A 13,258-nucleotide genomic window follows, 5' to 3' on the forward strand; every position below is an offset into this window, starting at 1 on the left:
GATGGAGCCAATTGGCCAATCTCGGCTCCAAGAAGAACCAGGCTTGACTGAGTGGGCAGTCTGCCTCCAGGCTGCCAGCCTAGCACAACAGGATTAAGTTGTGCAATTGCTGAGAACCAACTGTTGCAGGAGCAGGCGAGCCAGCACCGCTCTGAGAATATAACGCTGTGGGCACAACCTGCAGAATCCACCCCCAGTAGCGTCCCTGGGTATCCTTTGCCAGAACGGTTTGATGGTAATCAGTGTTTCCAGGAATATATGAATCATTAGCGCCTTCAGTTCTAACTCTGTCCCCAGACATACACTTCTGACCATGCCAAGGTAGGCCTGGTAATTAGTCCACTGTCTGGGGAAGCATTGGATTGGGCCTGGCCTTGCTGAAAGGCAACAGCCTGATACCGTCAAACTGGGACCCTTTTCTTCAGTTGATATCATCAATGTATAGGGCCCTACCAAATTTGTGGCCATGAAAAATGCATAATGGATCGTGAAATCTGCTCTCCCTGGGAAATCTGGACTTGTGTACTTTTGTGTAAAGAGATCCTTTATTGGAAACTCCACACTTCCTGCACAGCTGTTCTGTGCAAAACCACCCATACACTCCAGGGTTTTAGTGGTGCTGAGGAGCTTGTGACCATCCCTTTGCACTCGGGTGGATTGCACCCTGTAAATGAAATGTGTGTTGTGTCCAAAGTTCACTGTATAGTTACATGCAGTTCCCATTTTTGTATGGGGAAAGATAAGGACCCACACCGTGGTGCTAACCTCAGCATTACTACATCCAGTGCATCAGGCTGCTAATAAACTATGAAAATCAGTTCTCCACAATTCACACTGTAGCAGACAAGTAGGAGATTTTGTTCATAGTTCAGCGAGCAGATCTAATCCTTTTTCTTTTCTGACCACTTTAGTCTTTATGTATTTCTGGAGCAAGACTAATTAAACCAGAAACAAGGAATAACAATGTTTTAAATTAAATCTGCTTAAACACATTGCTACATAATAAGAATATTTTGGGTTTATTATATGACTAGAGAAAACTAAAATATGCACTGTTGCATTCTGAAGAGAATAGCTGTTAAACACTCCAGTTGTGTAAGACTGTAATTGTACCATGTAACATTAACAAATGGTGGGAAAATTACCATTTGTAACTATTCGTGCATTCAAAATGGTTGTGCCTTGATTTGCATTTAGATGGGAATTCCTTCTTGTGGCTCTCAAATCTATTAGACTTCAAAAAGCAAGGGTTTTTTTCTCTTCTTTGAAGTACTTGCAAGGACATTAAACTTTACTGTTAAACTATCAGTTGTACAATTGGGTCCCCAAGCATAACGGGAACACTAATGTCAATGCCTTTTCTGCTAAGGAAGCAATGAGTAGTGGAAATGCTTTAAAACAAACATCTTTTGATGCATGTCTGGGAATGCACATTTCTTTAATGAAGGACAGCTAAGACTTTTCTTGCAATACTTTAGTAAATCTGTTTCATACAGACTTGTAGTTTGCAACAAAGTTTTTCTGAGTCTTTACCTAGTCATTGTAGATTAATATGTAACTTTTTGTATTACTCAAACACAACTGGCTTTAGAGTATTTTAATTTAAAGTGAAAGCTGGTTCTCTGGGAAAAAGGCAAACAAAGATGTGTTTATTTGTAGAAGGTGATTTAACCCACTCTTATGTAGGAAACACTCAGAGTATTCAATTAGAATTTACATACTAAGCCTAAAAATTTGTTTCTAGAGATGATCCAAAACTGTATATAAATTGCCTTAAAATTGGAGAGTTTAGATAAAATGGGGCCCAAAGCCAACACCATCCCTGGTGGTGGTTGCAGGCAAAAACAGAAGAAATGAGCTCTTGCCAAAACCTCCCCCAGTTTTATCCCATCTCTGTTTGATATTAATGTGTTGGATGATGTGGACACTGGGGAGCATATATAATAAATTTACTTATTTTAATAGTCAGCTCTATTTTGTAATATAGACACTGCACTGCACCCAGTTCAAAAACTGTAATCCACAAAACATCAAGTATCCTCTGTTAGAAGTCCTTATGAGACCTGGCAACCACTAGAATAATCACATGGGATGAAATCCTGGTCCCATTAAGCCCAGTGGGATTTTTGCCACTGACTCCAGTGCATTCAAGCTTAACAGAAAAAGCTTTACCCAGAAAACTACTCATGGCAACACTGGCAAAACCTAGAACTGTTTTCAGCCTTTTAAGAATATTCCTAGATTCATAGACTTTAACAGAGTTATTCCAGTTTTACACCACTGTAAGTGGTATCAGAATCTGCTTTCTAGTGATTACTCGACATTCCTCTGCATTGGGACCCTGATTCAGCAGTCCATCCCTGTTCTGAAAAGCATGGAAATACCTGCTTAACTTTAGGCATTGCTTAAGCACGCATTTAAACTTAATGTGCTTAAATGCATTCCTAAACATGGATGGATTTAAGAATGTTTTTATGCTTTGCTGAATTGTGACCTGGGTGTACTCTTTAATCTCCTGCGAAAAGCAAATAAATGTTATCCATATGTTCCTATAGATTAGAGTCCCATGGGAGATGAGATGATGGAGCTAGTTCTTCATGCCAAGTTCCCAGTTGTTAGTTGTAAGTACGCTTGGATCCTTACATCTGTGCAGAAGCAGTCTCTTGGTGTATGAGAAAAGTAACTGATGAATATTTTTTATAAATTACCCATCAACTTTTGAAAAGCAATTAAATTAAGTAAAAGGATTAGTTCTGATTTTTAAATTCATTGGGATCTACTGTTTGGCTATATTTATTGGCTACATGCTAATGGCTGAAAGCATATATGGGTTTGAGTAGAAATTTCTATTATGACATGTTTTTAAATTTAACAGCTATGTTTCCACGTGATTATTAAAGTGATTAAGAGCTGTAAATGTAAGAGTGTAAATATCACTAATACGTTTTAGTTTATTAATATGGAGAGATGAGTCATCTCTTAATAGTTAAGATGAAGCAAGCCTTCTATTATAAGGCTGATGTTCAGCCTCCTCTAATGTGGCAAAAAAACCAAAACAAACCAGTTGAAATTTGACAGGCTGCATCCTGTTATGAAAGAGAATTTTTAAGCCTTTTGCAAAATTAAAATTTTTTTTTTAAGTTTTTTGGATTCACGTTTTTGGACTGGTTGAACTTTTAAAAAATCCTTTTAATGTTTTTATATCTGTGTGTATACACACTGATAATTAAGAGTTCAGTCTTACCCCAAAATGGTAATAAGAACATAAAAACGGTCATACTGGGTCAGACCAAAGGTCTGTCTAGCCCAGTATCCTATCTTCTGACAGTGGCCAATGCCAGGTGCCCCAGAGGGAATGAATAGAACAAGTAATCATCAAGTGATCCATCCCCTGTCACTCATTCCCAAACACCTGCATGAAGACAAAGAAAATCTGGACGGCTCCAATGGGCCGGAGTGATAATGAGTGTGTAGTTGGTAGGGAGAAATATGGTGGATACGTTACTTTCCATTTCCACACTCTTTAACATTTAAGGTTGTTTTTTTTTAATACATATGATGGATTGCTGTACATATTAAGTCTGAAATTGTCACTCATACATTTAGGGCCTAAGCCACAACCAAAACCATTACTGAAATCAATTAGATTTTGGGCAATAAAGAATGCAGCTTTGGGCCTTTCTGGTGTTTGGGTTTACCTTTCAATATGTCTGTCTCAAAGCTCCTAGGATCCCCTATTTTGCTCCCCAACTCAGACCCGGTATAGCATCTGCTACCCAAGCAGGACTGGATGGGATTTCTTCAGAGCCAGTGAGTGATCCTGAATTGAGTTAAGGGGCCACTGTTTAGCAGCATTAGGTACTTGCTCCTTCCTATCCTGTTTCCACCATACTTAACATTCTACCTCCATGATGCTTTCATGGGGCATAAAATTGTGAATCAAAACAGTGTTTCCAGCATGGCAATACATAGACAGGCAGGGCTGTTTGGCCTGAGCACAGGCCTGGGAGCCAAGAGCTCTCCAATTCTAATCTCAGCCCTTTCATTAACTTCCTCTATGGGTTTGTGCAAATCAGACCCTCCCTGCTTCAATTTCCTCGTCTGAAAAGTTGGGATAATACTTACTTATGTGCATCACAGAAGTGCTTGGGGGAATTAATTAATGTGTGTAAAGTGCTGTGGAGATGAAAATGTTAAATGTTGTTTTAATATATTAATTATAACTGTATATAAAATCCAGGGGATAGACTTTCTCCTTCAGAATATGAATAATTCCCATTAATTATAATGTTAAAATGTTAGGGAAAGAACACAGCAATAAAAAGTAAGCAATTTGCTACTACAATTTAAGCTCTCCCCTTCCCAAAATTATTTTGTTTACATCACATTTTTATGACTTTTGCTATTCTATTAACCTTCAGTTGTTTGTTTTACTTTGCCTCCATAAAGATTGCTAGCAGAACTGTATTAAGGTTCTGACTGTGTCAGCATTCTGGTTGTAAACCCCTGTTTTTAAGACATTAATAACTTCTGAGCTGTAACCTAACACAGAAGGAAAATGCTCAGACGATTTTCAAAAATATATATTTTCAAAAATAAACCAACCATTTACTGTTTCACTGTAGTGCAAAACAACTAAGTTTTGTTTTGCAATAATGGATAACAAATGTTTTACGAAATTACAGTATATCAGAAAGATACCAGTATGTATGGCAGGAGCACTGTTCCTTTACACAATAAAAACAGATCAAACTAGAGGGGCTGCAGTATAATGAAGAATCTGGCTCATAGCATCTAAAGTTTTAAATTATTTTGAACACTGTTGGTTTAAAACCCAAATGTGTTAACATTGTAATAGCTTCAAAGCTTGTCTAGATTAGGATTAAAGATGTATTAGTAGTAGTAAAAAGAACAGTAGTACTTGTGGCACCTTAGAGACTAACAAATTTATTAGAGCATAAGCTTTCGTGGGCTACAGCTCACTTCATCTGATGCATAGAATGGAACATATAGTAAGAAGATATATAGATATACACACACACACACATACAGATAAGTTGGAAGTTGCCATACAAACTGTGAGAGGCTACTTCGTTAAGATGAGCTATTATCAGCAGGAGAAAAAAAAACTTTTGTAGTGATAATCAAGATGGCCCATTTAGACAGTTGACAAGAAGGTGTGAGGATACTTAACTTAGGGAAATAGATTCAATATGTGTAATGACCCAGCCACTCCCAGTCTCTATTCAAACCCAAGCTAATGGTATCTAGTTTGCATATTAATTCAAGCTCAGCAGTTTCTCCTTGGAGTCTGTTTTTGAAGCTTTTCTGTTGCAAAATTGCCACCCTTAAATCTTTTACTGAGTGGCCAGAGAGGTTGAAGTGTTCTCCTACCAGTTTTTGAATGTTATGATTCCTGATGTCAGATTTGTGTCCATTTATTCTTTTACGTAGAGACTGTCCGGTTTGGCCAATGTACATGGCAGAGGGGCATTACTGGCACATGATGGCATATATCACATTGGTAGATGTGCAGGTGAACGAGCCCCTGATGGCGTGGCGAATGTGATTAGGTCCTATGATGGCGTCTCTTGAATAAATATGTGGACAGAGTTGGCATCGGGCTTTGTTGCAAGGATAGGTTCCTGGGTTAGTGTTTTTGTTGTGTGGTGTGTGGTTGCTGGAGAGTATTTGCTTCAGGGTGGGGTAGTAGGCATCCTTCAGTCTCGAGAGACCATGGATATGCGCCCCTGAGAGGTAAAGAATTTGCTCAGTTGGTTTTATGGCAGCTGTAACTGAAGAGATCCACTTGAGAGAGACAGACATGTTCTAACACATTTGAAAAGTCAAATGTGGACCAGACACACACTGCCTTTGATATGTGATAAGCCTATGGGGAGCCTAGGCTCAAACTCAGTAACCTTAATGCATGTTCAAGTATACACTGCCTTGCCTACAGTAGACTTAAAACGTTATCTAACACATTCTAACATCATACCTTTAACTCCTAGTCTAGACAAGGTCTTAGTATATTAATACATACACTATATATTAGTATAAACTAGTCTATACTATACCTAGTACAGACTAAAGGAGCTATTAGAAACCTTTTGTGGCAGCAGATTAAATAGTCTAAATACACAGATGTTCCTACATTATGCCATATCATATCAATGTAATGGGAGTTACAGCCCTGTCTGGGGTAGAACAGATTTTTCTCCTAGACCTTAATGACTCATCCTTTTGTGCTGACGTAGTTCATTGATCTCAGAATATTAGCATGCCAGTATCCTGCTAGGCTAGCTCACAGTTGTTATACAGACAAAACTGCACAGGATCGTTTCAGGGGACGAGACAAGATGTCACGTTCATTGTAACACAATTTGATTTATGACCAATAACTAATATCTAATACCTATGTATACACACACACACAAACACACACACCAAATGTTCTGCAGCTGCTGTATAGTTACCAGTCCTGAATGTAGCTTGAGTTCGTGGCTTGGGTTCGTAGCTTGTGGCGGCTAACTGGCCAGGAAAGCCAGGCACAAGGAAGGGCTGGGTCTCTGTTGGGCATGCACCAATGCCCTTCCATGTTGGCAGCAGAATGTCACCCTCCAAAGTCTTCCATCTCACCCATCCATTTTGTAGGCTTTAGTTTGAATCCAGAGTCTATAGGTCTTGCTGTGTCAGGCTGCCTCTGGGTTCAGTGTGATTGATCACCCGTCAATTGCAGACAGGACTTTCAGCCTGGGACCTGGCTTTGATGTTTCTTCAATTGTTCTTTTCTTTTGAGGGTGGACTCTTCTTACTTTGTCAGGGCTGTTGTCTGCATCTTCAGCCCTTGGGTGTTTACACTTTATTTCATTAGGACGGGCTGGGGCTGGAGGTTGATTCCATCATCCATACATACCTCATTCAGACAACTAAACTAATAAGATTACAGCAGGGTTTTGCAAAAATGAAGGTTGCAGCAAGCTTTTACAAAATGGAGTGCGCATTTTAAAATGGAGTTTGGGACAAGTTAAAGTGGAGTTTGAGTTACAATATGGACAAGTGTAAGGAATGGCAAACAGTGAACAGAAGTTACAATGTTGCAAGTTTCAGCGATTTAAGCAGCAATTGGATTGAAAGTGAAACTCAATTAGCCAGTTATTGGGGTAACCGGTTTTATGAATGAATGTTGTTTCATTCATAAAACTTTACTTATGAAGTTATATTAATAAAGTGAACGATTAAAAACAATTTCATTGATCAGTTCTACACAGTGGGTGAGCGAAAGATGGAATTTCCAATGCAAGGATGGAGATTCTTAGTTTCCATTGCATTTATGAGCAGTACAGAGGCAATTATAGCACAGTGTCGTTTTGGTAAAACAGCTATCCGCAATGTAGTGTTACGTATACACTAGCAAATATTACTAGGGGTTAATAATCTTTAAATTACATTGAATTTGTCTTCATATTGTCAGCTTGGATACAGTTTTTCCCACAAAAAAATTAACACTCTGATCCTGCAGTGATGATTGTGAGGTTTGCTGGCATAGAGCTTATGGCATGATTTGGGCCTAAATGTCTTCTTATGGCTTATTATGTACTATAGCAGGTGAAATACGTTGTGTACTTTCAGGGTGTGTGTGTCAAATGTAAGCTACAAACAACATATGAATTTTTTTTAAATGTTGGGTATTTAGTAGCTTATTGTGTGGTGTTAAAAAAAGAAACACAATTTTAAAATCTGGCATAATTTTTCTTTCCAGTCAAACATCTATTCATAGTTTAATAGATCCATAGATTCCAAAGCCAGAAGGGAGCACTGCAATCATTTAGTGTGCCCTCCTGTATAATAGAAGCCATAGAACTTCCCAAAAAATAATTCGTAGAGCATATCTTTTTGGAAAATCATCAATCTTGATTTTAAAATTATCAGCAATGGAGAATTCACCGTGATCCTTGCTAAGTTGTTCTGATGGTTAATTACTCTCACTGTTAAAAATGTAAGCCTTATTTTCAGTCTGAATTTGTCTAACTTCAGCTTCTGGCCATTGGATCATTTTATACCTTTCTCTACTAGATTGAAGAGCCCACTATTAAATATTTGTTTTCCATGTAGATACTAACAGACTGTAATCAAGTCATCCCTGAGCCTTCTTTTTGTTAAGCTAAATAGATGGAGCTTCTTTCAGTCTATCACAATAAGGCATGTTTTCTAATCCTTTAATCATTCTCGTGGCTGTTCTCTGAACCCTCACCAATTTATCTATATTCTTCTTGAATTGTGCACACCAGAACTGGACACAGTATTCCAGGAGTGGTTACACCAGTTCCAAACACACAGTTAAAATAACTTCTCAACTCCTACTTGAAATTCTCCTATTAATGCATCCAAGGATGGCACTAGCCCTCTGGCCACAGTGTCACACTGGGAGCTCATGTACAGCTGATTATCCACCACAATCCCCAAATCGTTTTCAATCACCGCTTCCCAAGACAGTGTCCCCCATCATATAAGTGTGGCCTACATTTCTTTGTTCCTAGATGTATTTAGCCATATTAAAATGCATATTGTATGCTTGCAGCCAGCTTATCAAGCGATCCAGGTCACTCTTTATCAGTGACCCGGTCCTCATTATTTATTGCTTCCCTAATTTTTGTGTCATCTACAAACTTTATCAGTGATGATTTTATGTTTTCTTCCAGGTCATTAATGAAAATGTTATAATAGCTTAGGGCCAAGAACCAATCCCCGTGGGACCTCACTAGAAACATGCCCTATGATATTGTTATGACAATCAATACCCTTTTGGACTTCCAGCTATATATAATTTATATCCTTTTTAATTAAAAAATAAACCAGATTTCTGTAACTAATTCCCTGATCCTACAAAAACATGCTTTATTACTAGTTTAGTCCTATCAATATTAATTTTTCTCCTGAAATGTATGTATTCTTTATTGGAAGTTTTACTTTCATAGTAGGGCCACCACTTGTCTGGGTTTTCCCAGAATTTTTTTTGTTTGTTTTTGTGAGGTAGCTGTCCTGGGAAGTCTGCAAGGGTACTCAGTTTTATTGGCTCAGGATTATCCCAGATGTCTTGTTTTTTTGTAACTCAGAGATGGCAACCTTATTTCACAACTTTTTCTCCATGGTAAATATTTTTGTTAAGATACACGTCAGTGGTGTTCTTCATTCTGACAAGTTTACTTTTCGTTCTTCCAAATGGGTGTCATTTGCTATGTGACGGGGGGGGGGGGGATAGGTGTCCCCCTTGACCTTGCTCCTCCTCCCAGAATTTTCACAGCTCCTTACCAGCTGGAGCTGTGATAGCTCCCCACAGAACTGCAGGGGCCACTATAAGCACTGGGTTATATTTGTTTGAGTTGGGGTGACACCTTAATGGTTTTGGGGTTCTTTTTTAAACAAACAAAAAAAATTTGGTAAGAAGCACATTTTACCCTGATCAATATCAAGACAACTGATATAAAAGGAAAATTGTAAGGGGGGGGGGGTTAAGCACAGCTGAAATAAAAGATATAATTAAAATGCTGTGGATGTTCTGAAGTATTGCTACTTAGTGTATGCAGTATTGGTGGTTTATATGGCTGATCAGCTACAATATTCATTGAGGTATATATTCATAATATTTCACCATTACAAAAAACAACACACAAGTTGTTTGGAATTAAACTTGACACAGTGTCCTCATGGTGGTCTTTCTTATGACCAAGAATTGGACACTCCTACTTCCTGAGCAAATGAGGGTTCATATTAAAGTCCACTGGAAGGGGTTTGTTTAGGGGTAGAAAGCAGTCACCCAACCCCCCTGAGGCTCTTATTTTCCTTCTTTGTAGCTGCCATGCAGAACTGTGCTAGAATTGTTAAGGTTCTGTACTCCCTTCTCAACCCTTAACTCTCACTAACACACATTTTGTGGTGTTCCCTAGTTTTTGTGCATGTTATTCTGCTGGAAAGCAAGAAATATTGAATGCCTTAGTCCTCTGTCTGCCTTCTCCTTGGAAGACTTCCTCACCTTCAGCAGCCAGTGCCTGTGACTGGGAGCCAAATAAACCGTAGTATTCTCTACATGGTTGCTATGACTCCTTTGAAGCACCATGCTCTGCATCATGGAGCATTTCTAACGTCTACTAGCATCTGCTGCCACAGCTCAGCAAGGGATAGAGAACCTACTTCTAAGGAGAAGGAATGCTTCCTTTGAAGCTCTACAGCAGAGAGAAGCCTGGTTTCCTTCTGAGCCCTGCAGACAAATAAGTCAGTAGCTGTCCAAGGAAAAGGCAGTTAAATAAGAGGGTAGAGATGAATAGAGACAACCATTAAGAACTAAAATGAAAACTCCGAGGAAGAGGCAGAAGGGGTTAGGTAACAAGGTAAGCAGAAGAACTCAATCCCCCTGGACCTGTCTCTGCCAGTTGCTAGCAATCCGTGATTTTGGGCCACAAAAAGTATATGCTAATTCAGAAGGTTCATAATGTAAACTTTATTTACATTACCCTGTCTCAGCCAGTGTGATTTATGCTGAACATTTCTAAAGCATCCACACTTTAGTGACTAACAACTTCAGGCTATTCATTTTCTAAATTATAGACTATGAAGCCAGAAAGACTCATTATGATCATCTAGTCTATCCTCTTGCATAATAAAAGCCATATACTTTCACCCTTTAATTCCTGCATCAAGACCATAACTTCTGATTAAGCGCAAGAGCATTTCATTTAAAAAGAAACCCAATCTGGATTTAAAGACTTCAAATGATGAAGAATCTATCCCATCCCTTGGTAAACTTTTCCAGTGGTTAATTACCCTTACTTTAAAAAATGTGTACTTTATATGAACAGACTTAGAAAAGTGGAGGTAAAATAAGAACCTTAAAATATTTTACACCTGGTCATTTATGTGGAAAAGACCTGCTGTATTTAACCAAGCTATAGCACCTGTGTAGCAGAAACTCATAAAGAAAATGGAATGATCACTTTAAAAGGGGCTGTCCAAACTTTGTCCAACAGTACAGTAACTTACCAGGAGCATGAAGACTACTCCACTTGTTCCATCTGTCCAAAATCCGGTCCCCACACTCCTTACAGCTTCATTTACCACAGCATCTCTGTTTCATGAGTACAGAATAGGACAGATGACACTCATCTTTATCTTTACTTCAGAGAAATGGGGCCTGCACAGACAACAGTCTGACATGCAGTGTAACCAGGCCCCCTGGCATCAAGCTGGACCACTGCATGCTGGGACTTGCTGAATGTTGTGGGCCCGCTGTAATGCTGGGGTCTGACTCTTGTGTGTCTCACAGTGCCACAGCCAGGCTGGGACCCTCGCTGTCCTGGGAGGCTGGGCCTACAGTAGGTGTGAGAGGCATGTTGTGGGAGGTGGAGGATGGGGTCTCCAGGCACACCAGGACCCGGGACACGCCTGGGAGGGCAGGGACTGCAGCGGGGACTGGTCTGCAGGACAGCCTGAGAAAGACATGCCTCGTGAAGGTGGCCCACCCTTGGCAGTGGGGAGGTGGGATCCAGCATCCCCCGCTAGACAGCGGTGGGACTGGCTGCTCACGGCCGCCTTAGCAGGTAAATATATCGGACACTACCAACGCCGGCTGTCGGGGGAAGGGCTTCCTCCTGGCAGGTTACCTTACCCCGACCCTGGGAAGAATGGCAGGCGGCTTTAACAGCCCGCCCTCGCCCTGCAGGCTGGACAGGGAAAGGTGGATGGCTTGACCCAGGGTGCAAGTAGCAATAGCACAACCACCGGTCTCTCCTCCCCCCCCCCTCCCGCTCTCTGTGTGAATGGTAGTTACCTTCCCTCCTGTGTAGAGCAGCCTGCTTGATTGCTGCAAAACGGAATGTTCCAAATCCCGGTCAGGCCCCAGAAAGGGGGACCGTGAGGAGGAAGGGGTGGAACTTTCTCACCGAAAGGTTCTTTTGGCTGCCTGTGGAATCTAACGGACGTAAACGGCAGCTCGCTGACTTGAAGGATGCTGAGGAGACGCGAGACCTCCCACGTCACAGGCCAGTGGCCTCTCCAAAGGACAGAGTCCTACCCGGCCTGGCTGTAAAGGGTTAATGGGCTGGGAGCAGCCGCCGGGGGTGGGGGTGGGGGGGGAGGTCCCGCCTCCTCCCCTCCCCCAGTGCGTGTAGGAGACAGCACAAATCGAGCCCCGTCAGGCTGGAGGGTGATCCCCTCCCTCATCCCCACACGGACTCGGGCTAGCAGCCGCCCTCCGCATCCGCCCGGCGGCTACTCCCCTCCGTCAGACCGGCTCAGCCTCTGCCACGCCGGGCTGCGTCCGATGCCGCCGCGGGTCCGGTAGGTCCGCGCCTGGATGCTGATCCCCTTCTCCGTTTTCCCCCTTCCGCAGGCGGCGGCAGCTGCGGCGGCTCCGGCTTCTCCTCAGCCCCCGGCCGCCTCTGAAGGGATGCTGGAGAAACTAGAGCTCGACGATGAAGGTAAGTCGGAGGCGCCTGCCGCGGAGCAGCGACTGACGGACAGACACTCCCCGAGCTCCGGGCATAGCTGCCCGCTCCGGGGCTCGCTCCTGGCCCTGCTGCTGGGGGGGCCGGACGGAGACGCCAGCATCCCCCGGGGGGGCGGGAAGCCGAGACAGTCGGGTCTCCCCGGCGACGCGTGCTCGCCAGCCCGCTGGGGGCTGCCCCGCACCCTGCTGCCTGTGCCCTTGGAAAGGGGCGAGGCGGGTCGCTGGGTTACAGCCGACCCTGCCCCCAGACTCGGCCCAGCTCGTGCGGGGCGTGGGGCGATCGCGGCGTGGGGACCCGGCCCGAGTGTGCCGTTCGCACGCTGGGCGCTTCACAGCAGATGGCCACTCAGGCGAGCAAATGCCGCTCTTCGTCACCCTCTCCTGTGGTGGGATCCTTCGTCGCCCTTCCTTGATCTGTTTTTTCCAGTTATCGCTGGGCCCACTTCTGTATGTGGGGCGGAGGAGGATGAAAACCTGGACACGCGTGGGTTGGTTTTTTTTTTTGCTTTTAAAGAACTGTTGTATATCCTGGTGATAACATGTACGGTAGACCTTGACCTCTAGATGACAAAATTGGGAATATTGTACCAGATGGGGGCAAGTATTAGAAAAAGTCAGTGTTCACAGAACAGACTTATCTCTGCCAGCTTTTCTTTGGTGTTGCTTCCTATTTAGCTCCTAATTAGATGACTGACAAATAGTTAACTCAGGTAGGATTTGAGCCTCTGACTTATTTACACGTCTTGCAGGCACTAT

The 13,258-nt window shown here is 42.3% G+C and overlaps 1 protein-coding gene and 1 long non-coding RNA gene across 20 annotated transcripts in view; one reads left to right on the forward strand and one right to left on the reverse strand.

Annotated features, from left to right (window-relative positions):
- Positions 1-12,915, reverse strand: part of LOC140907811 (uncharacterized) — a 45,785-nt gene extending 32,870 nt beyond the window's left edge. For 3 of the 5 annotated variants that reach the window (XR_012157638.1, XR_012157641.1, XR_012157637.1), the window contains exons 1-2: positions 11,825-12,915; positions 11,038-11,122 (exon numbers count right to left, since the gene is read on the reverse strand). This is a non-coding gene — a long non-coding RNA (uncharacterized lncRNA). The remainder of the gene's footprint in view (positions 1-11,037; positions 11,123-11,824) is intronic. The other 2 variants (XR_012157640.1, XR_012157639.1) reach the window with 2 other exon arrangements.
- The window catches only part of PRKAG2 (protein kinase AMP-activated non-catalytic subunit gamma 2), a 386,863-nt gene that overhangs the window by 280,358 nt on the left and 93,247 nt on the right, over positions 1-13,258 (forward strand). For 11 of the 15 annotated variants that reach the window (XR_012157633.1, XR_012157635.1, XR_012157636.1 and 8 more), the window contains 2 exons: positions 12,386-12,473; positions 12,930-12,986. The exons of 1 other annotated variant lie outside the window; for it this stretch is intronic. Coding sequence is in view for 10 of the 14 variants with exons in the window: in XM_073334621.1 (XP_073190722.1) it covers positions 12,386-12,473; positions 12,930-12,986 (145 nt within the window). In the remaining 4 variants the exon portion in view is untranslated. Of the gene's footprint in view, positions 1-12,385; positions 12,474-12,929; positions 12,991-13,258 lie in introns of those variants that run through there. 3 more of the 15 variants (XM_073334618.1, XM_073334629.1, XM_073334626.1) reach the window with 2 other exon arrangements.

The sequence above is a fragment of the Lepidochelys kempii genome, chromosome 2 (assembly GCF_965140265.1).
Source record: "Lepidochelys kempii isolate rLepKem1 chromosome 2, rLepKem1.hap2, whole genome shotgun sequence".
NCBI classification, from domain to species: Eukaryota; Metazoa; Chordata; order Testudines; family Cheloniidae; genus Lepidochelys; species Lepidochelys kempii.